Genomic DNA, 23826 nt, shown 5'->3' with positions numbered 1-23826 from the left:
GGTTCAATTCCTGATCAGCAAATTTCAGACCTAGGGTAGAGACAAAAATTTACTCTTGTTCACATGTAAAATTACTAAATTGGGGAGATACTTCTGAAATGGCCTTGAAAGAAAACCAATCTATGTAAGAAGCATCAGTTCATAAGACCTTGATGGTTCAGGCCTCAAAACATTGGCCAGCAGCATTTCAGCTGGTCAATCCTCAATTATATTTAGACTGGAATTTTTTAGTTGCATTGCTTTGACAGATAATAGGATCTTCTTAGACTGTTTTAATAAGGCAAGGTACAGTAATACATTAAATAACACTAATGTCAAGTCCTCTGTTATGTCATCCAAACTTGCTTCCTGTGAACCCTTCTACATCCTTAGCACTATAAATCCTGAATAAATGCATTTTGATTTAGACACTGCATTTGCCATGGTAGTAACACCAATAATAAATATCTTATCTGTACCAGTTAATTTGCAGCAGATATCCAGCTGAACCACAATTTTCATTTTGTGGGTGTGGAAGGTGAGACACAGAACAGATGGCTATTTGAAGTCTGGGGCCCACCTGGCGGGCTTTCCACTGGGACCAGGAACAGGCTGAAGGCTGAAAGGTGGAAGAGGCTGCCCACAGGACATAAGATGACCACTGCTGAGCCTGGGGCCAGACCTCAGCACCTCACCATCTTCTGTGCCCCCTTACAGAGCTCTGCATCCCCGCTCTGCTCCAGGCAGCCTGCTCAGAAGTGCCTTAGGCTGGTTCACACTGCCCTGGAGACACCCTGGAGTAAAGGCAACACGACTCTGCTCCATCCACAGAGATGTGGTTCTCTTCCATCCACCCCAGCTCTGCTGTCTGTTCTGGGATGAGAATGAGGAGATTTTGGCCAAATCCCACCTCTTTTACATCATCCCATTCAGAGTGGTTTGCACCTCAGATAGGAGCAGGATCCAACAGATACTGTGCTCCTCTCTTTACAGGGTTTGCAAATAGTGACGACCTTTCTGTTCCACTTCCTTCTCAATGAATGGATCTGCAGGACCTCTTCTTCAGGATTGAATTTCTCTCTTTATCTAAAGGGTCAGAGGTCCAAGGTCAGACAGGGGCCTTCTGGAGCTGACCAATATACACTGGGCATGTTTCTTGTACCACTTTTTTCTTTCATACAGTCAGTCTCCAGGGAAATGCAACATTTGGGATATGTCTAAACTGTCTTAATGGCCTACTTGAGAAACAAAGCCCTATGAGGGGTGGTCCCAGATGCTGAGCAGAGCATGTCACACAGTGTGGGCTCCTGCAGATGGGGCTGAGAATGCTGTGAGTCTGATGATCGGTGCTTGAGCTCATCTCCAGACATGCCTCAGCAGGTGCGCCCTGGGCTTACCATAGGACAGCCATCCACAAGAAAAGGGAAAAATTTCCACACACACATAGGTAGTGGCCTCCTGCCCCTGTGGCCTCCTACCAAAGGCTGGGTAAGCTCAAGGGAATGTGCTTTGCATCAGAACATAAAGTTCTCAAAGTGTTCGGGCTGTGTCTCAAGAGAACCGGGACTGAACCATGCTGCTCTGCTGCTATTGGAAGAAATATGATTTCCTCTGTTTCAATTTGTTTCAATCTGAGTTTGGCCACTCATTAAAAAATATATATAGGACAGAGGGTCAGGCATCACTTTTTGTTATCATCTACTTTACTGACAATATCCTTCCTATCTACATCTCGTGTGAATTCCCTAGGCAGGAAGCTATTTCTGTCCCAAGCCATATACTTTGAACCAATATTCTGCATTTTTATCACATCAGCATTGTAGAGAGTAAATATATTATGTTTTAATGAGTTTAGGATTATGTTGGAGGCCTTTTTCCCTGCTGTGCTCTGCTCAGTGACCAGCAGCGAGGAGCTCCACGCTGCATCTGCTCTTGCTGTGCATGCACATTGTTTCAGCACCAGTGGAACTTCCACTGTTGTCCAGGTCTTCTATTCACATTATAAACCTTTAAAAAATCGTATACAGAATATTGTTTACTACAACGTAGTGTTTAGTAGGTAGCTGAAACGTCCACAAAATCCTGCTGATAAAGCACACACCAGCACATAGGGCACGCTGGAGCTCGCATTCCACCTGCTCCGTGTCAGCAGAAGCGCTGAAGGAGCTCTGCCGCGGAGCTTCCCAGGAAAAGCCGCTGTGTCCCCGTAATTGCTCCCTTTGTGTGTCAGGGAGTGACAGGGCACTGGACTCCGTCTGACAGCCCAGAGCGGGAAGCGGCATGTTCTGGACAGAGAAGAAACAGAACGTGGGGAGAGGTGAAGACGAGGAGCCTGAATGCTCCAAAGGAAGGAAGCTACAAGAGAGATCTGCAAGGCCGTGGAGCGCCGAACAGGCAGCCGTGAGTTGGGCGGCCCCGGCGCTCTCCCCCGCCGGCAGCACAGACGCGGTGTGCCCGAGGGGAGGGGCTGCCACACACACCACGGGCACGGCGGGGCTCACAAGGGACCTTGCAGATCACCCCGATCTGCCGGACAGGGGCACCTCGCACACCCCAGGTTGCTCAGACCCCGTCCAACCTGGCCTTGAGCACCTCCATGGCCGGCACCGAAACCGGGGCCATGACCGGGGCGGTGACCGGACCGGGTCCGGCCCGGCCCAGGCCCCGCCGCTCCCAGGGGCTCCGCCCTCGTCCGCGCCTGCGCCCGGGCGGGTCCGTGGCTCCCGGCGTGCGCGGGGCGCATGCGCAGGCGCGGCGCTGCTGGTCGGGCTGGGCGAGCGGGGACCGGCGGCCGCCCGGGTGAGGGGAGCGGCTGCGGCGCGCCGGGACGGGACCGGGGGGACCGGGCGGAGCCGGGCCGGGCTCGGGCGGGTGCGGCCCTCCGCCCGCCGCCACGGCGCGGCGGGAGCCCCGCGGGAGGAGGAAGACGGGGCTGGGTTGCCGCCCACCCGGCCGGACCCCGGCGGCTCCCGGAGGGCCCCGCTGGTGCTGGGGAGCGGGGAGGTCGGGTCGGGCTGGGCGAGCGGGGCCCTGCCGGGGCAGCCTCCCGTGCGGTGGGCGCGGGGCTGAGGGGCTGGGGGGCTGCGGGGCGCGCCCAGGTGCGGGGCTGGGCTGGGTGTTCGGCCAGCGCCCCGCTCCGCTGCGAGTCCCGAAAACGGAGACTTTGGAAACTTCGCCCGTAGAGCTGGTGCCCGTAATTCTTTCAGTTCGCTGCATGTGTTTTCCACGGCTCCCACAGCACTCGGGTCCCCGCAGTCAGTGACGGAGGGATGCCTTTCCGGGGCGGGGTGCGCTCCGTGCACCGACACCGGGCCCGGCAGCTCCCGCAGCCTCCCGCTCGCCCCTGCGCAGGGCTTGGCCCGAGAGCTGCGCACGGAGCTTTCGGGGCCCTGTTCTGAGAGCCTGGCGCTCTGGGTAGGCGCAAGATGTGCTAAAATAAGTGATGATCTCGGGAGGCTGCCGTGTGCTTTAAATTTGCTGTAATGTATTGGATCAATCCTCATAACTCAAGTTTGGCTGCGGTGTCAGGTGTAGAGAGCTTGAAAGGCAGCCAGTGATGTAAGGGAGGACTTGAAACTGACTTGTACTCAGAAGTTTTCCTGAAGTAATAGAATGGGAATGAATTAAATTCCTTCTCCTGCTCTGTTCCAGGCTTGTAAGTTTTGCAACTTTTCTGCAATGGATAAAAGATAACTGAATGTTTCAATAAACGTTCAGGTAGCTTGCATTTAATGTTTCTTTTTGACTAAAACACCAGCAGGCAGTTCCTCCAGGAGCAGATACTGTATATTAATAGGCAGCAGGTTTCTATCGAAGAACATCCAGGTAAAAAATTATGCCTGAACATCCCTCACCCTGGTCAGTCAGTAACTTCCTGCATAATGGGAGAGAGAATGGACAGCTGAAGAGGTGATTCCTGACAGAAGAACTTCTCCAGGCACCTGGGATTTTTATCTTATCCCAGCTTTGTATTTATTTGAGATTGTAACACCTGCCCTGCAGCAAGTTTGGTGAGCATGCCTGGAAGTGCCATGGGTGTGCTGAACTGCTGCCACTCGCATGCCCTGTGCAGCGTGCCAAGTCCTGGCTTTGGGGCTCGTGGCCTGTCACCCCTGCTGTTGCCTGGGCTGACTGGGTCTGTGCATCTAGCCCTGCAACGTGTGTGACCGGTTTTCAGAAACAGGCACACAGGAGTAAGTTTTTATGGGACAATGCCAGCTTGGCAGCTCAGCCATCACTCAGAGCGCCCTGTCTGCAAGAGAGCTGTGTCCCAGTTCTGTGTCATTGTACACAGGATATATAAAAGAACAAAGTGGGCTTTGGTTGCAGGTGTCCTCTGATACGGAGGAGGAGCTTGTAGGAACTGGAAACACAGATGTGTTCAGATTTCCTTCATTATGGAAGCACCTTCATGGTCTGTGTAGTTACTCTGGCAGTAGCTGCCTGTTCCCCTCCACTCTCTGGGTCACTATGTGGACAAATGTGAGGTTAGAGAAGCTCAGTTTTCCATGTATAACGCTTAATGAATTGTCTCTTTGAACAGATTGAAGCCTTGGGCTTGCTTTTCTAGGAAAATGGCCCAGAATAGTTGTTCTTCCTGCCTGGAAAACACAGATTACCCTGATGAGAAGTGTAGGCAAAGATGAGCTGCCACCTGCTGGCTCCGTGAGCCTCTGGGCTGGGGGATATCTGCTTGTTCCCAGGGCAGGACAACCCAGCTCCTGTGCCGGGCTGGGTGTTTGGAAGCCTCAGGTGGGTTTCTAAAGGCTTTCTGCTAAGAAAGGCAGCGTTGGGCTGTTCAGCAGACTTACAAGGCATTACAAAAATATCCTTAGGAACCTGCTTGGATTATGGTAATATTTATATTTACTCATTTTTCTCCTTGCTTTGGTAAGTAAAGGTAGCTCTTTCAAGTGCAGCACATTCTTCATAAACAGTTCTGTGCAGTCTCGCACACTGAAAAACAGAATTGCTGCCATCGTAGGGGTTCCCTGGGGAAATGCTCAGATGAGGCTCCTGCAGGCAGCTGGGAGGGTCTGGGGCCCTGAGTGGTGAGGAATGCTGACAGCCCTGCAGACCCCCCTGCTCCGCAGCGTTCGCCCAGAGGCTGGGGGGAAGGAGGCTCCAGAGGAGCAAATGAGATTAAAGTGAACTCTGCGAATGTGCTGGCCAAACCCAGCTCAGTTTGTTTTTCATGATGTTGATTCTATTTTAAAATCCAAGTCACGGAAGCCATTTACAGTGGAACTTTAACAACACTGTCGTTTCCTGTGGGCAAGTCATATCTAAAGAGTTTCTCCTGTTTGGGTCCCAAGAAACTGTGTTCTTGAATATAACAATTTCAGGGAAGGCAAGGGGTGGAGTTTTTGAAAGATAATTGGAAGCTTGCTATTTTTAGAACCTTTTGGTATTTAAAAGTATACTTTCAGAGAGGAGGGGAGAAAAAAATGTTTTGACTTGTGGATAAGAGGAACGTGAAAGCTGCTTGACAGTCTGTCAAGTGATTATTCAGGTAATTATAAAATGGCATAAAGTTACTGCTGTTTTCTCATTTCTTTAGTTCTTCATTGATTTCCTAGGTGAGGGAATAATGGTAAGATTTTTTTTCTCTGTGATGTCCAGCAGAATTTCTTCATTTCTGATTTTTCAGCTTCTCTTCTGCTTAACAGAGAACTGACATTTGATTGACTAGAAGTGATGGCTTTTTTTCCGTTTCTCTAAATGTTTCTTATGTGACTGTGAAGTTGCTGGAGTGAAGAACTTTACATTATAGTTATATATCTGAAAAAGAATATTATCTCTTTGGACTTTTCTGCAACATTTTCGTGGTAAAGCTAAGAAGGATACTTAGAAGTAAACTAGCTCTGCTCATGAAAAAAGTATTTGCAAAGCCAAAACTGATGGTTACAGTTTTGCCCATGACTTTGCAGTAAGATCACACGCACACACACATATATATATATATATATATATATGTGTGTGTGTGTGTGTGTGAATGTATGTGTATGTATAAAATGTGCCACAAATATTCACAGGCCAAGTAACTGCTCCTTCTTAAAGCTTGTATTTTGTTACGCATGTGTCTCTATGCTGAACTGCTACAGCAAGTGATGGAAAGCAAATAGAGCACTAAGTGTGTTTAATGGGAGGTGAAAGGCTTTTTTGATTAGATTAGGGCTTCAGCTGGCCTTTATGCCCTTTTTAGGCAATGGGAGTTCCTTACACTATGTTTTAAAACCTGATTTTTAGCGTGTTATATGCAAGTGTTGTATATGCTGTGTTTTCTTTTGTAGGGAATGTTTCTGAGAGTCATTGCCAAGCAGTCTGGGTGTACTACAGACACGCTAACCACTGCTACCATCATGCATTTTAAAGGTGTCTCACATTAAGGATGCTTTCATATTAAAAAAAAAAAAAAAAATCCCTGATAGGAATTAGAAAATATGTCCAAAACTCTTTAAATTTGTGTTTGCCAGGCCACATTTGATTCTCTTCTTGCTGAAGTGAAACCTCATTTACAGAAACTGGTTTTTTTGTTGTTGTTCTGCTGCTTTATTTTTCTCTTTTGTTTGTGTTTGTGTGTGTGCAAACACTGTACCTGAGGATCTGACATGACATCTTTGGTCAGATACAAATAAGTGAGACTAAGGGCTGTGACCTCAAAATTAATTAATGTATTACAAAGGATGAGTAGTTTTCCAATATGAAACATCCCAATGCAATAAATAAAAGGTAATTAATTCTGGATGACAGCATTTTGTGACAATTAATGGATAGGAAATATAACCTACGTGAAGATAATGTATGGTTATGCAGTGCTACTCTCTTTCAGAGTAAGGGCAGCATTATTCTGCATCTTGCTAACCATTCTGCTCCTTATAATTACCTGTTAAAGCTGCACCTTTTAATATTTGAATGCAAATGCACATGCAGAAATGTGGTAAATAGCAGTGTCTTGATGTAGGGCTTGGATGGCGCAGCCTGGTCACAAAGAGCAATGTGTAATCAGCTGCAGGAAATGTTTTTCTCCTGTGATCCTGTGTAATGGCTTGAACTGTAAGGAAGGGCAAAACATTAAGGCTCCAGGAATGAGAAGTTCACATGCAGATTGTGTGGCATCAGCTAATTGTCCATCAGCTGCTTGCATCTGGAGAAACAAAGACTCCCAGACTATGAAAACTGTAGGAGGTGGCTCTCTAGGCCACAGAGGCACTCCTTTAATTACTTTTGGAGCTTAGGAAAACATAGGTGTGCTACCCTCTGCATTTTCTGCAGCCAGTAACTTGGATGTCCTTAGCTCTGTAGGGGCTCTTCCAGCATGATTTGGTTTAGTTCAGAGGAAGACAAACAGAGTTCTTTGATGTAATTTACCACAAAAATGGGAATTCCTCCTTATGTTTGAGAGAACTGTGCAAAGGTCAGCTTCAGTCCCGTCAGTGTGAACTGTAGTTCAAAATAAAGCACTGGTATTTATATCAGCAATACTTTTTTAAAAGCAGACATCCTGAAAATAGCTGAATATATTCCTCATTCAGGTGTAGATGTTGACAAAACCTGGAAATTCAGCGTTCTTGCAAAGGCAGTTGTTAAAACCAGATTAATTTTACAGGTATGCTTGACTGAACGGTGTGGATGAACCTCTGTGTGCTCATGTCTGTTTAGTGTCTCTGAGTGAAAATGTCACCAAATGTAACTGTGGCAGCCAGGGAGACCTCTCTGGGTGTAAACAACTGAGGTGGAGGAATCGTGTGTGCAGCAGGATTCCATGGTATAGCATGGATGTATACACAGCCTGCCTTTTCCTGCTGCTTTAGAGGCAATGACTAATTTGATGTGGTTTTGAAGGACAGTGTAAGTGTGAATTTGAGGTAATGCAATTTTATTTATGGTATGAGCCTCTGTCCTTGAATAGGGACTCCTGGTGAAAATGTGATTTTTACTGTGTCTGGTCTGTGTTGAGTATTTCTATAGAGCCAAAAAAGGGTTTACAGAGACTAATGAACAGGAATGTATGTATTTAGCTTTTGCTTCTCAAATGCCTCATGGACTCTCTTGCTTACTTACAGACAGTCATCACAATTACCTTTTTTTTGTCTGCGTATCAACTTGAAGCAAGAATTTGGTTGAACAAAAGGAGAGTCCTAGAACTTCTTTCAGAAAAATGAGGGGAAACAACTTGTCTGCTTAAACACTGCTGTGATTAACTGTTTTTTCCAAGACAAATGCTCAAAAATTGTGTATGTTAGAAAAAACATACCCTGCACTCTCCTTTTCTGTGAGAAATGCTATATAGACTGTACGTTTTGAAGAACCCCGGTTTCCTCTAAATATAATATTCAGTGATCTGTCACACAGTTTATTTATTTTTATTTTTATTTTTTATTATTTTATGATAGTAGGATTGACTGGATTGCTACCACTTAGGAGCTGTATTTCCTGTGCTTTTCATCAAGCTATTGTAATTTTCCTTGGACAGAACAGAATGTTGCTTCGATGGTAGTGCTATAATTAACTTGGAGGCAAACTTCCTTTGTTTCCTCTGTAGGTAATATGCAGGGATATGAGTCAGTAATAACCAATTACCTTGTTTATAGTGAAGTTATCCCTAAGTGCCCTGGAACTGCTGTAGCAACAATAAATGTAGAGCATCTTAACTCTTCTTTTGGCTTCATTATGTGTAAAAAACGAAGGCATTAAACTGGACTCCTAAATAGTAGGATCTCCTCCTTCCTGCCCTAAAACCTGCCCTGCTCTGTGGGAAATATGGCTTTGGAGTTCTTGTCAAGAGGACTGGGTATTGACTTTGATCTGGAAATAAATATAGCTTAATTACTGATAGACAAAGGCCTGGTGGGGTGGTGAAGAAGCAGCTTCCAGGTGCTCCTTGTCAGCTATAGAATGACAGATACCAATACTGGGTGACAAAGCTTTCCTTTCACAGATGTATGTGGAGGCTGAAGATGCTTTGTGGTTGGGATATTTGCCTTAACTCTGCTTATTTCTTTTTGAAAGTTTTTCATAGATCTGGATAAGAATTAAGACTTGAAGTGTTTGAGCAACTTGCTACTGCCCAAGTCATGACGCTCCCATTTCGAAAGGACTTGGACAAGTACAAAGATCTCGATGAGGATGAAATTCTTGGCAAACTTTCGGAAGAAGAACTGAAACAACTGGAAACTGTTTTGGATGATCTTGACCCCGAGGTAAGCATTAGCCAAGAGAAGTTTTATTTTTTTCATTTGTTCCATTACTAGTCTAAAATAAATTGAGACTTCGTACAATATACTTTTGGGCAGAGTTTTTCCATAGCCTGCTGATGATCTCACAGATATATATATAATAAGTGTATATAATGCTTATTTCATGTTTGGAAAGGTGGACACAGCTGCAGGAGAACATAAGAAGGGATGTTGGAAACAGCAGTTCTGGAATTTATTTATAAATTAGAATTGCTGTTGTTCATGTTCTTTCAAAGAAAGTTTATTTAGAAAGGTCTGTTCAACTTTGCTGTTTCCAGTGCTGTCTGGTAAACAGCCCTTTTGCATCCGTGTTTGTTCTATTTTTCCTGCTGTGGAGTTTGATGGGAGTGGGAGGGTGCCAACGTCTCCTAATGATTCCTGGTCCTGTATCTGGTAGCTTATATCTATTCCTGTCCTCATGCTGGCTTTGTGAAGAGAAGACAAATAATTGCTAAGCTCCTGAATGATTATGTCAGCATGGGATATTGAATAAGGAGTATTACAGCTTTCTGCTACAAAGACCTGAGTTGTCCTCTACAGATATTGGAGCTAATGTCAGTCTCCCAAGACTTGTGTTTTCACCTCAGGTTCTCTGGTTTTGCTTTAATAAAACCAGGATTAGTTTAATCTTGATGTTCAGGAGTTGGTTCAGGATATTATTATCACCTATTGTTGCGCTGCAAGATTTTACTGATATTTTAAATGACTTTGACTTTATGGATATTTTAACAGAGGAGAACTGGCAAAAGGGACTGGTTGTCTTTCATAGCAGTCAGAATTTCTATACATTCTGGTCATTCTGTACTAATATCCTTCTTTTTCTCTCTTTACTTGAAATATGTTGATGTTATCAAAGAAACAGTCCACCTTGTGGACAGCAAGTTAGGTCAAAACCAGAAATACTCTGTGTTAAAATAATAGTAGAGTCAGTTGTCTTAAAGACTTAGAATCACGTGGGTGTAAGGGACAGAGGAAATAGTCTCTTGCTGAATGTCTAAACTGTAAATAGATGAGTTTTTATTAAGTACTGCTCATTTAAACAGTGCTAATTCTAACAAAGAAATGCAAAGTAACTGGCAAATTGAGTGCTGGGAGCTATTGTACTTAAAGAATTGCTGCAATCCTACTGAGAGTGCAGTGTGCTATATTTTCATTACATTCTCCATGTCTAGAGTACCTTGTGTCCTTCCCTGCCCCAAAAAAAGGAATTTGGCAGGGGATCAAAGATTGCCTACAAGAGATGATGTATCAGGGCTGAACCTTGCAGAGAGGGAGAAGGAAGAGGGAAATGAAACTAAGCAGGTGCTCATGCAGACTTTGTAAGCTGTTCTTTGCGCCATTTGTTTTGCAGAATGCGCTGCTGCCTGCAGGCTTCCGGCAGAAGGACCAGACTGCCAAGAAGGCCTCGGGTCCCTTCGACAGGGAACGGCTCCTGGCGTACTTGGAGAAGCAGGCGCTGGAGTACAAGGACAGGGAGGACTATGTGCCCTTTACCAGAGAAAAGAAAGGTAACACCGCCCTTTCCTGTGTGAGTGCTTGTGAAACCTCTGAAGTGGATGAGCCAGAACTACCGTCAACCAAATGTGATTGAAGCGCTGGCAGCTGTAATGCTTTTAACTCGCAGCATTTCCAAATGGCTGCTCCTGTGCAGGGCCAGGAGGCTTCCTGTTCAGGCATTTGTGCCTCTGGGCCTGGTGTGCTCCTTGTGTGCAGCCCAGGAAGGATATCAGACTCAGAGATTTTATCATAGATTGCAAAGTTCTGATGGGCATGGTATCATCAAAGTAAGAGCTAACTCTGATTTATGTCAATAATAACAAGTGCTGTCATTGTGCCTGTGGCTTATGTGCTGAATACGGGCAGCAACCTTTGTAACACTGTGTTGGATTAGAGAAATAGCAGTTGAATATGTTGTGGTAGGCCCTAATGTTCGAAGATGATGTGGGCTGACAAGGCCAGACAAGTGGTGTATGCAATCATGGTGTTTTTCTAGCATCCTTACTGAAAGGTTTAATAAGGTTGCAGTTACTCCTAACTAATTAATATAGTTAACATCACAAGTTTTGAAATCTGGCAGTGGTTTGTGGTCTGAAACATGGACACTTTATTAAAGCATGAGATTTAAAATTTTTGCTTTGGGTCTGGTATTTTCATTGACTTGATGGGAAGCATTTTCCTTTTCAAAAGAAAATTGAAAAAGAACGTACTCCTCAAATGTTGTAAGAACAGCTTTTTTTTTTCCCCACCAGGAACAGAAGTAGCCAAATTTATTGTGCCTTACAGAGCGCTGTTGGTAGGCACAGACACTCCCAGACCTGTGCAGGTCACGTGTGTAGGAGCAGGCTTTCAGCTGTCACCACAGTCTTTGAGCACTGCTTGTGAGCCCTGGCCCATGTGAACCTCACCTGGCGGCAGGGCAGATCTGCTGCACCAATACTTCAGTAAATTGTTTCCTAAGTTGTATTACAGCTGCCCGAGATGAGCAGGCCCCTCTTTTCTTATGGGTTTGAAACCCTTTAATTCTATTTAATTATCTGGTGTGAATCATTGCTATTTCAGAGTTGAGTCTTCATTCATCCACTGAGTTTGTGTATATTGTTGTGGGGTCTATTTGGTGAAAAATTTGTTGGGGGTATTTGCATTTTCTCTCCTGTGCCAGATAGCTTTACCTGGCAATGCTGGTGCTCCTTTTGTTTTGGAGCAACAGAGAGATTGTGACTTTACAGTGTGCTGCACTGCATATGATGGACTTCCTTCATGGAGCGTTTTTCATTCTGCTTTGTAGTTAACTCCCTTTGTGTTGAGGGATAACTGTGGCGCTCCTTTGCTGGCAGCAGAGCAGGGTTTGGTGACTGAACCCCTAGGAGTTCCAAGTAAGAACAGTGCAATGCATTGCCTGCAGAAGGCAGAGGCCCCCACAGCAGCAGTGCCTCCGTGCTACCTCTGCTGCTGCCAAGTACCTGCTCATGTTGTGTTTGGCTGCACATGGCCTCTGCTGCTCTCCTGACACATTTGCCTGTGTTGGAGACAGACTGATGGTTAAGTGTGATTGAGTTTGTTGTGTTTAGGGCTCATAGGTGTTTGGGGAATCCCTTGCATCCTGTGCACTGCTCCCTCAGGGAGTGAGCTGGGCAAGGAGGATGTGCTCTAATACTACATTTTCTGCTGACTGCTAGTGCCTCTTTCACATAGATGGCTCTCTAAAGTCAGTTTACATCTACATGCACACATAAACTATTTGCTTGGGTAGATAAAATCTGTGAGAATCTTGTAGAGAAACAGAAGGGTCCAGCTGTAACACAGAGCTTGGTTAAGAAAGATCAAATGTCATTTCCTTTATGAAATAAAGTATTACTAAATAGTCTGTCTGCATGTTGCAATGAGTCATACCAGCGTAGCTTGTAAAATTTCCTGTATCTCATAAAAAAAGTTGATATTTAGTAACTTCTGTCATTTATTTTAGTGCTATAGGAGAAGAGAAAATAATATGAAAAATGAGATGTAGATTACTTTCATTAAAACAAAAAATGTGGAAACATGTTTAGTATCCAAACTGATGCTCTGTTGAGTGGGCAGGAGGCAGGAAGGTCAAGCTCGTGTTGTAGTAGGTGAGGGATAACCTCTTCTTTTCCCCTCGTGAAAGTTGAGCTTTGACTTGCTGCCACATTTGTTGCCATTTTGCACAAAAATGGCAAACGTAAATAACTTCATCTTCTAAATCAAGAAATCATTATATTTATCTAGATGTAGAACTTGGAAAGGACATGGGGTGCAACTTAATACTTGTGTAGGATGGTTTTTTTCTATAGGGGGCTTGTATCCTAATTTGCTTTTCATTAATATGAAAACAGACAAACAGACAACTAAGCTGGGTTATAATTTTTCACTTCATCTGGAAATATGTGTTATGGAGTAACACTAGCAAGTTGTGGAATAAGGGTAGGTGAAAATCTTGCTTGATTCTCCTGTTAATTTAGGAGAAACGTGACAAATACAACCTTCAGTTCCAGAGGTTTTGGGAGGAGAGAGATGGATTGGAGCTGCAGCTGGTTTCTTTGGGTCAGAATTTGCTAAAATATTTCTGTGTCCGTGGCTGTTCTCATTGCTCTAACTTGTTCCAATTATTCATTTCATGGAGCAAGAAGAGGAAAATCTATCCTTCTCTTTCCTTTTTCTATTTTAGTAGAACTGATGTCCTGCATGGTGATTTGGTCTACAGAGTTATCAAAGAAGCTTACCCTAGGTTAATTTTAAATATCCTATCTTGCTACTGATTCTGGTAATCTTGTTTTCCTGCTAGAGTGTGAAGGAAAATACTATTCTAGATGGCCCAAGTACCTAATTTTGGGGTAACATGTTATTAAAATAATGTTGCTTCTCTTTTCAGTGATAGATAAGGTAATTTCTCCAGGTCTTTGGAGCCTCTTTTGTTTTGTGCTGTGGCATCTGGAAGGTCTGAAATAATGTAAAGTGTCCTGCTGTGGTGAAATGAACAGTGCTAAAGAAATGTGAAGTTTGATCCCTAAATTATACTCTATTCCATTTTCCCAGTGCCCTGATTTTGTTTCTAAAAGCATCCTTAAAAACTTACTTTGTTTTAAAACATGATTTAATGATTTAAGTCACATTCTGTTCCAATTAAGTGTTGAACCATACAGTAAGCCATTGTTCAAGAGATTCATGAGGCCAATGTGGTAATAATTGCAACAAAACTAGCTCTGTCTCAGTGTGTGTATGTAAGTATGTCATACAGATTTTACAGGGTGTACTGCTGGGAGAAGGAGCTCTCATCAAACAGTAAAGCAAGGCTTCAGCACTGAAGGCTGTTGCCCTCAAGTGTGTTGCACTCATCTGACTGAGTCTGACCAGTGCTCCTCCTCCTTCTCCCTTCTCTTGGAACAGCAGAAGAAGAGAATTATTGCAGCTGAGATAAAAACATAGCTGAGATAGTAATGTACTTTGTGCTGTATAGAGCAAGGCATTAGCAAAGTATTGTGTAAACTAAGCTTTGCATTTCTAGCCTTTGCACTCTCCTAATTGTGGCTGTCTCTTCCCTTTGCGTTCCTGCCAGGGTGTGTTTGTTCTGTGTAGATTTGCAGTTCATGTAACTTCTGCTTTAGGCTTGGTTTGGTTTTTTCCCTTCTCTGCCACCCAGAAAACAGACTGAAGCTGTAGCCACCTGGCTGAAGCTCTTTTGTTGGCACCCTGCTCAGTTGTGGCTCTAGATCAGCATCGCCTTCTGTTGCAGCAGGATTTGGGATGCTGTGTTCTCTGTTTGCCATTGAATCGCTTTAAAGTCTTTAAAGGAAGTGTGTTACGTGTTGTGAAGTGAAGCTAATATCCTGTAGGAGCTTTGCAGAAACAGCTTGTCAAATTGATATTCTCCATACAAGAGCACTAGAACAAAATAACGTGATATTCTGGCCTTAATGTAAAACAGCTTTCTGATTCACTGCTATGTGGCCTGTAATCAGATAGCAGATAACACTCTGCTTCTGCACTAAGACATTGAGGAACTCACTTGTAAATTGAATTAAAAACATCAGAATTAAATTGTGCTTACAAGTGAATTGATAAACCTAAGTCTGTTACATGGTAAGAACTGGAGATTGATGAGGTGTGGATTATATAAATTTACAAACTAAGGAAAGTTTAAGGAACATAGGATGTAAGGAATGCATCAGATGTTGCTCACTTGTCTTCATGAAGTCAGTGATGAGAAAAGCTTGTATTCAGTTGTTCTCAGGTAGCCCTTCATTTGTGTCCCAAATGGAAGTCCCCAAGAGTGGATTTTAGACTTCCTTCTGCTGTGCAAGGCGTGGCTGCCTGCTGCCTGTTAGTGCGGGGTGTGGGAGAATAGCACCAGCAATGTGCAGTGCATGGCCCCACTGAACAGACCTGAGCTCTGCAAGGTGTGCAGTCCCATCTTAAGTCCTGTGAATCTGTGGGGGAAATATCCAGGGCACTTCAATAAACACTGTCCAGTGTTCCTGCCTTTAGAGCAATGCAATTGCGTGGAAATTGGAACTGAAAGTTCATTCTGTAGCAGGGGAGGCCTGTGACTTAATCCTGGATGTGCCTCATCTAACATGTTAGCTTAAAGGCATGGAACACCTGCCTATATAATTATTACAAAAATGATGTGAACATCCCTGAAATTTGCCTCTTCATGTTGTATTGCTTAATCTTTGCAGTATCCTGGCTGGATGGAAAGGAGCTGTCATGTTCCTTCATGTAATCGAATCCCTGCTGTTTGGAAATGTTCCACTTGAGGGCCAAGCGAGCTGCACATCTCATGGGCTGCACAGATGTGTAGCGGTTTTTGGTTTTATTTAAAGCTTGCATTAGGAGGGGGGAAGGGACTTGCTGAACTGTGTTGGCAGCAGGCCTTGAGTGAGATCACTGTCCCCAGAGACACAGGGGTCCTACCCTTCTGAAAGTAAATTCCTTGCTAGAAGTGGGGAGTGGGGAAGGATCTACTTTTGTATTATATCTGTGCATTGTAAACCTCTGATTTCTGGTCTAGGATGAGATGAAGCCAATGAATGAGAAATGATGTACTCAAGGGTGTGACTTGTTTTATAACAAATACTGCTCCTGACCCAGCTCATGAGACTGGAGTTGGCTGCAGTGAACATTTCTGGAGGGCAGTGGCTTTTAACATTTTTACTTTATTAAAAACTGATTGTGCTTCTTATTCTCTTTAGGTTTTCTAAAGACTCAGGCACGTATGGATAAGTTTAGTATTACTCTTAGGAAGCAAATATTTGAACCAGCCGTTTCTAACCTATGAATTTAAGAATTACTGAAAAATAGCATCAGGAAAAGTAATTCTTTTTTTGTGGGCACTGTGGGGTGTACCAGTCAGAAGGCTGAACTAGGTTAAAATACATTTTTGCCAAGTTGCTTTTAATTGAGATCAATTTCTTTTTCTTGGTCTCTTCCTGCTGCACTGATGCTGCAAATGGGATGCCTGACAAAGGCTCAGTTACTCGAATCTCGCTGTCCTTCCTTGTCCTCCAAAATCCTGACATTTCTACTAGCCCATATTACTGGGGGAAAGTAACACAAACATAGCTGCTGAAAGGCTTCAGATCATGTGTATGCTGTTCAGAGTGTTTTATGATTAATGAAAAGTTTGTCAAACATTCTTGCATCTCTTCTATAAACTACAGTTTAAGTTAAAGGTTAATCTCTCCCCAGTAGGTGATGCTGGTAAAATGATAGAAATGTATTGTGTCATTTATATCAAAACAACCTGAAACAATTGCTACATAAGCCTTCAATTTATGAAGGTTTTCTTTTAATCCTGAATCACCAACAGTTTCTTTTGCACTGTCCATCAAAGCTGAGGTATGGGTGGTAATGCATGTCAGCTGCACTTAACTACTGTTTGGAATCAATAGTTATGTAAGGAGGATTATTTTCTGCTTCTAAATATGGATAATGACCATTTATACACATTTTCAAAGAGATAGCAACCCAGGAACAGAAATACCACGTTGCTAGCAACAGCTCTTGTTCATCAGACTGTGTTGACAGAGAAAAACCTGATGTGCTTCTCTGTAATCTGTACTAGTGGGAGTGCACTGACTTCCTCTAAAAGGAAAATTGCCACAAAGTCCTGTAATTTAGAGAAGATATGGAATACATGATTTTGGGTTTAGTGATGCTAAACTCCACCTACTTTCACTGAACTGTGATGAGGATGATTCCTCTGTGGAAATACTTTTTATAGCTATGGAAATGGCAGAGGGTGGGCTCCTGAATTAGGACTGAGACTTCATAGGATGATTATCAATGCCAATTCCTACCCCAGGAAATAACAAAAGGAAATTGGAACTCTTTTCTCCTTGCTCTTTCTGCTGATAGCTCGGGCAGCTTGGAAAGTTTGAAAAACTTGAACCTTAAATAGCTAAGATTTGATTCATGGTTGTGTAGTTGTGAGCCGTTTCTCTCAAATGCATCAGTACAAGAGCTTTTGTTTGCCGTGTTAATTTGTCCTGAACCTAAGCACCCCTTACCTGTCTTCTTTGTTCTGAAGGACCAGTTCTAAACCATTCACAGCTGGACTGTTAGGCTTTCTTATATTCTGATTTACTACCCTATCCTTCCAGCTAAAGGTGTATGCAGGAATCATGGTAATTACACAGACTTCTACCTAATTCATATCTTCGAAAAGAAATTTTCCCGTTACCTGCCTGTAATAACCAAAAAGTTGGTGCAGAATGTAATTTTACTGTTGTTTATTTTGCCATTGAATCTTCAATGACCTTTCTAAGTATCATTTTAGGAAATGGTGTCACTGGCAGAGAAATCTGTTACCATGTTTTGTGCTGTTCACAAACCATGATTTTCTCAAGCAGCTTTGGTTTTTTGCTTCAGAACTGAGGTTAACATCTGAAATCAGAAGTATCATGTATGCTGTAAAAACTGCAGTGAATAGTCAGGTGTGTGATTTCAGATAACTTTGTGATAGTCTTTCTCTGACACATTCAGATCACAGTTCTGCCTGGGTCCCTTTTTCCCTGGAGACGAAACTCAGCATTCTCTAGTGATACTAAATCTTTCTTACACTCTTTCTAGACTGTTCAAAATGTGTAATAGAGGTTTATATGTTACTTTCTAATCCTTAGGAGAAGCAAATAAGGTTGGAATAATGATCCAGACTCCTGAAAACTTATTCCTGTTTATGCTCTTTCCTTATCTTTGACTTGGAACAACAGAAGAACCCTTTATGTTGCCTGTGGTTGTCCTAGTATTCACGAAATGTAATATGTATTCTTTAAGTACATAGTCTTTGAAAAATAATTAGCTTTATAATACAAAGTAACATCAGACTTTCCATTTTGTTTACTCCAGGGAAAATATTTATCCCCAAGCAAAAACCTGTGCAGTCTTTCGCAGAAGAAAAATTCTCTCTTGATCCAGAGCTGGAAGAAGCCTTGACCAGTGCCACAGACACAGAATTAGGTGACCTTGCAGGTGAGGTGTTTATGAAGGGTGAATGGGCTGGTACATATTTAGACAAGAAAGATGTATAATTAATGTGGTGGTGTATTGATGTTGTAGTTGTGATAGAAACTAGATAATGTTGTTTGCCAGTTTGCTTGAAGCATTTCACCTTTGCTGATTTGTGATAATTTGTGAGGAAGTTAATTATTTTGGCCTGCCAAAGGTACCTGATTTTCAAACTCAAAACCTTTAAATCCATTCCTCAGACTGGCTGGTTTTTGATGTGTATGTGACTGCTTTTTCTTGTGTATAACAATGTGTTTGTATGTGCCTATATTCCTAAAGCTTCATTTTGTGATTAAGCTGCATTTTTTTAAAGTTGGTGCTTGAACCTGGTGAGGTCAGAACTTTCTAATATGTGAAAGTCAAATAAAATGTCTATAATTACTTTTTTTCTACATTTTTCAAATTATTAAGATATTGAATGGCTTTTTTGTACTGTTAACTATATTGTACAAACATCAGCTTTTGTTATTTAAAGGAACCTTGCATCTGAGCTGAATTAATCAGGAACAATAAAAACTTATTTTTTTCTTTTTCTCCTTTTTCAGCAATACTGGGAATGTCCAACTTGATAACAAACAGTCAGTTCTGTGATGTAGTAGGAAGCAGCAATGGGGTTGACAAAGACAGCTTCTCAAGTAAGTGTGTACACGAGTGCTAGGAAAATCAGTTCTCTGTACTGCACACAGTTACTATAGCATTCACTTTTTTTGCTGTTACACCGACATTCCTTTTGACTCTTAAGTTTTAGTCTGGAAATGTGTATGCCTATAACATTGCTAATAGAGTTCTGGCAAGAGTGGAATTAAAATATACTTACACTAAAGTATCCTCTGCATTTAAGTCGCTTTTTGGTGACAGAAGTAAGCATAAGCATGCATTGTGTGTGTTGGTTCTTAGGTTTTGTATTTGTGTTGGTAATTCAACTCCTATGTGCTTTCTGAAAAAAAAGCAGAAAGGCTGTGAGGACTTTTGAAAAAAACCCAAACTTTATGAAAATATGGTCAGAAGATGATGGTACGCTGTTTTGGTGGGGGAGAGATGTAAAGATTGATGAAATTATCTTTAAATACAGTAAATATTTAGTATGTTTAATCACAATGAATGTGTGAAACCTGTTTGATTACATTTCAATGCCTTACTTTTCAGATATAGTAAAAGGTGAAAAAATGTTGCCTGTTTTTGATGAACCACCAAATCCCACAAACGTGGAGGAGACGCTGCAAAGGATTAAAGATAATGATTCTCGTCTTGTTGAAGTTAATCTAAATAACATCAAGGTAATTACCTGAAGGCTGCAGTAAAAATGCTGCTTTTTCTCAGTAGAAGACACTTCAAGCTGCAAAACTCTCTAAGAGAATATGATAGGCTTATTCTAAGTACAGCAATCTTTCTGCTGAATGTTGTAGTGTGTATGAGCTCAGAACCTGCAGCTAAACTGATAAGCCATCTTGGTTTCTTTTGCCAAATGTCTATTTAAAAAGTCTTAGACTTTCTCACTGCCAGCCCAGATTTCTGTTGCTGCCAAGCTGGCAGCAGTTCATTATCATGGAGTTAACTACTTTGAATCCTTTGTCCTTCATGAAGCAATGTGCTCTCAATTTGTATTGCAAGCAGAGGGATTTTTGTGCCTGACATCCTTCTGATTCTTGTACAAAAGGGCTGGTGGAAGTTAGGGCAGGTTCTGCTCCTAAGTGTAACGGTTGTGTTTTTACACGTGACAAGCTTTTGTATATTTGCTTGAAAGAAACCAGAACTGCAGCACCCCTGACTTGCAGTGCTGACACCAGGGACAGCCTTGCCAGCAGCCAGGGCTGCTTGTTCCCCTTACTTGAAGGCGGGAAATAAAATCCATGATTTAAGAATACTATTTAACAGGTAAATGCCAGCCAAAACAACTGCCTAAAAAGGCAACAGATCAAAGTTTTTGATACAATCAACTCAGACATTTGCTACCCTAATTAATTCTTTAAAATTATTCCTTTTAAGCTTGGTTGCTACTATACTGTAAAAATGATTGCTTTATAGAATTGGTGACTCTTACAGCCATTGCATCCTAGGATAGGTCTTCACTGTGAGACTACTGGAGGCCAGTAGTTAATATTGTAGGACATTTTGCTGGAAAGAGAGAAAGAGTGGGAGAAGTTGAGGGGAGGGGATAAACTTGTCTGTCTCAAGAGAGTGAAATGCTATTTTTAATTCAAGAACATACCAATTCCAACGCTGAAAGAATTTGCAAAAGCCTTAGAAACCAACACACATGTGAAGAATTTTAGCCTGGCAGCCACCCGAAGCAATGATCCTGTTGCTGTTGTAAGTATTCACGATAACGGCTTTAAGTGGGCTGCAAGGGAAGGTAGGATGGAAAGGCAGTAGTGGGGGATTGAGTTTAATCCAGTTTAAATATTCAGGGATGAAAATGTGTCTGTTCTGCTACGCTGTAAAGTATGTTTTCTTTAACAAACCTTTCTTGTATCTAAGTTGGTAAATGATTACTAGTAACTTAATATGCAGCAATGCCTCAGATGTGTGAGGAAGAATTCTTTATCCCAGTCCCTTGCCCTGATTTTTCATTTTGCTAACTTCCTTCCTTTTTTCCTTTCTTTCCTACTTGCTTAGTTCCTGCTGTGCATTCCAGTAGCTAATAGTTTATTCAAAATCAATTTACAAGAAGGACATTTGAGGGCTTAAAAACACCCATAATATTTTTCAGCTAATTGGACTTTTAGTTGAAGTTGTAAAATACCTGTTTCTCTATCTTCCTGCTACCAAAGATTGTCTTAAAATATTGGTATATAAAGCATAATATTAGTTGAAGTATCTAGCTTGATACAATTGAAACTTAAATATAATTTATTGCCAGGTCATTTTTTTTGATGTTGAATTAAAGCAGTATCTTATTTAATTACAAATAAAGAGGTAAGAAAACAAAACTAATTGTTTTGCCAGGACAGTCCTTTGCACTTGTTTTAAATTCAAATTAGAAAAAAAAGCAACTAGTTTGAAAGACTCCATTAAATGAACAAATGACCATTTGAAAGCTTTGGGTTTCAGTCAATTAAAAAGTTTCTTTTCAGCAGTATTAAAACATGTAATAAAAATCTATAATGGCTTCTTTTCTCAGGTGTGGTTTTGTTGGGTATTTTTGTATGGGGACTTGATAGAAAAAATGCAAAGGATACAAATTTTCTGACAGTAAACTCAGCAGTTAGCCATTCCTGTTTTCTTCCTCCCTTTCTCAGAAATAACATCAGGTATAAAAGTGCCTTTAGCTACATGCTGGTACTATGCCTAGAGCTTTGAATTATACCTCTTCCTACCAAATCTGTAGACAAAAGCATTTACAAACTCAGATCTCCTGTTTACAAATTAACCATATCTAATTCTCCTCTCAGTTGACTAATGCCCTTTCTTTGGCCTTTGCTTGGCAGCCTGCATTGCTTATTGTGTGCTATGAAGGCTTACAAAATGGAATTGGTCCAATATGCTAATTTCAGACAATTTATATTCTGTGTAGCTTTTTAGTTTGTAACAAGAGAAAGACAGGCTTTCTCTTGACTGAGTGCTATTTTAAAAGGGTATGTAGATAATGCCTGTCTGAAGACTCATCTCAGTCTCAGTAAGTGAAAGCTTGCAAAGTTACACCTTGCATCTCTGAACTTGCTGTTTACATGGAACTAATTGGTGGAAGTGGATATTCCTGGTGAGGTACTGCTGCAAAATTCAAGAGTTTAATGATACTTTCTTATATTCAAAGGCTCTTGCAGATATGCTGAGAGTAAACACAAAATTAAAAAGTTTGAACATAGAATCAAACTTCATCACTGGAGTTGGAATTCTGGCATTGGTTGATGCACTGAAAGACAATGAAACATTGACAGAGATCAAAATTGATAATCAGGTAAGTGAGGTGGTGATACCATAGCTAAACCTAGCCAATCCTAATTGAATACTTTTAGAAGACAGCTTGTGATAAACTCCTCAAGTGTTTTATGTTTAATTATCTTAACACCATCTTGTGCTTTAAAGTGTACAAACATATTTTAGGACCTTCTGCCTATTTGATTAACTAGAATGAAGCTGAGTGTTCATTGACTGATACAGGGAAAGTATTTTGATCTCTTTCAGGATGAACACACGTAAGCTCTGTTGTCTTTGTGTACCTTTTGTTTTAACAGAGGCAGCAGCTGGGCACAGCTGCAGAAGTAGAAATTGCCAAGATGCTTGAAGAAAACACCAAGATCCTCAAATTCGGATACCATTTCACACAACAGGGACCTCGAGCCAGGGCAGCTGCAGCTATCACAAAAAACAATGATTTGGGTAAGACCTGTCATTATTAACTGAACAGGTGTGTGGCACAGGCTTTAAAGGTGCCTGGTTATTCCCCTTCTCCCTTGGTAAAACCAGGACAGCACAAGATTAGTAGATCAGTTTCAGGTTTCTCCTGTGCTTTATTCCTACTTTTTTGTTGCTGCTTGATGTTTTCTGTTTAGTTGCAGGGTGTTCAGGTACATGAGCAGATGAATGGAAATAATTCGTAGAGTAATGTCAAATACTTGAAGCACTCAACTACAAAATAATGTCCATCTATTAAAATAGAACTGCATTTAAAAACTCTTTAATTAAATCTTTTGGGTTTAGGTGCTTTATGGTGACCTCTCATCGGTGTGAAAAGGGGCCAGGCAGTTTAGTAATAGTAGCAGTAGTTAAGGAATATATTAGAGGGAATAACACAGGAAACTGGAATTTGGTTTAAAGATGTGATTCCCCTCTGAATAAAGGTTGAGTGGAGGAGAAAGCTCTGAAAGATCTGGATGAGTAACTAGAATAGAGCACAGAGAGATAAGAAAGGCACTCAGACACTGCATATCTGTTTCTCAAAATCTATTCTAAACCTGTTGGGGTTTTTTTCATAATGCTTCAGGTGTCTCACAGCTTTTTAAGGTTTCCCCTCCTCACTAGATCTCTTATTAGTGCTTGACTGTTCAAAAATCTATGCTTCTGTTGATATCTTGACTATTTTCCTTTGCTTTCTTAGTCTGGAGTATGCGAGTAAAAGTTTCTGCAAATACCTTTTCACCTCTCCAGCCCTGAAGCTACAGAGAAGGTTACTCTGAATACCCACTTGGGTATTGAGCACTCAGACCAAGATGTTTGAAGTCTCTCATTTCTGTCTTTGTACGTTTCTTCTAAAAAAAAATCTACATCTTCTTTGTCTTTGCTCGCACTGTATTGTACCACTTCCCTGTTCTTTGTCTGTGTACTTTTAACTGCATGATTGGAGAAGTGTAGGGCTGGAAATTCTTTTCATCTGTTCTTGCAGTTTGATGGGAGCAGGTATGAATAACTTCTGCCCTCTGCCTTCCATGGAGTGGATTTGAGAACAGATTCACTCTTTCATAGGTGTGCTTGCTTCACTTTTTTAAACAAAATGGAGATGTCCTTTATATTTTGTACTTCACATGTCCTCTAAGACCTTTAGTGCCATTTGCTTAGTCTGCACAGAAAAGGAAAACATAATTTGATAGTGTGAAAAAAAACCCATCAAAAGTAATACAAATGTTGAGGAAAACTCCAGTTATTCAAT

The 23826-nt window shown here is 41.8% G+C and overlaps 1 protein-coding gene across 4 annotated transcripts in view; it reads left to right on the top strand.

The window, feature by feature from the left end:
- Window positions 1-23826, top strand: part of LOC120758918 (tropomodulin-3) — a 40263-nt gene that overhangs the window by 12889 nt on the left and 3548 nt on the right. The window contains exons 1-10 of one of the 4 annotated variants that reach the window (XR_005703064.1): window positions 2719-2778; window positions 8992-9182; window positions 10570-10726; window positions 18081-18203; window positions 18785-18874; window positions 19386-19516; window positions 20442-20549; window positions 21994-22137; window positions 22415-22559; window positions 23278-23417. Coding sequence is in view for 1 of the 4 variants with exons in the window: in XM_040077662.1 (XP_039933596.1) it covers window positions 9057-9182; window positions 10570-10726; window positions 18081-18203; window positions 18785-18874; window positions 19386-19516; window positions 20442-20549; window positions 21994-22137; window positions 22415-22559 (1024 nt within the window). In the remaining 3 variants the exon portion in view is untranslated. Of the gene's footprint in view, window positions 1-2718; window positions 2779-6253; window positions 6355-8991; window positions 9183-10569; window positions 10727-18080; window positions 18204-18784; window positions 18875-19385; window positions 19517-20441; window positions 20550-21993; window positions 22138-22414; window positions 22560-23277; window positions 23418-23826 lie in introns of those variants that run through there. The other 3 variants (XR_005703065.2, XR_005703066.2, XM_040077662.1) reach the window with 3 other exon arrangements.

Source organism: Hirundo rustica, chromosome 13, assembly GCF_015227805.2.
Source record: "Hirundo rustica isolate bHirRus1 chromosome 13, bHirRus1.pri.v3, whole genome shotgun sequence".
NCBI classification, from domain to species: Eukaryota; Metazoa; Chordata; class Aves; order Passeriformes; family Hirundinidae; genus Hirundo; species Hirundo rustica.
The sequence above is the reverse complement of the archived record's forward strand: the minus strand, read 5'-3'. Positions and strand labels throughout refer to the sequence as shown.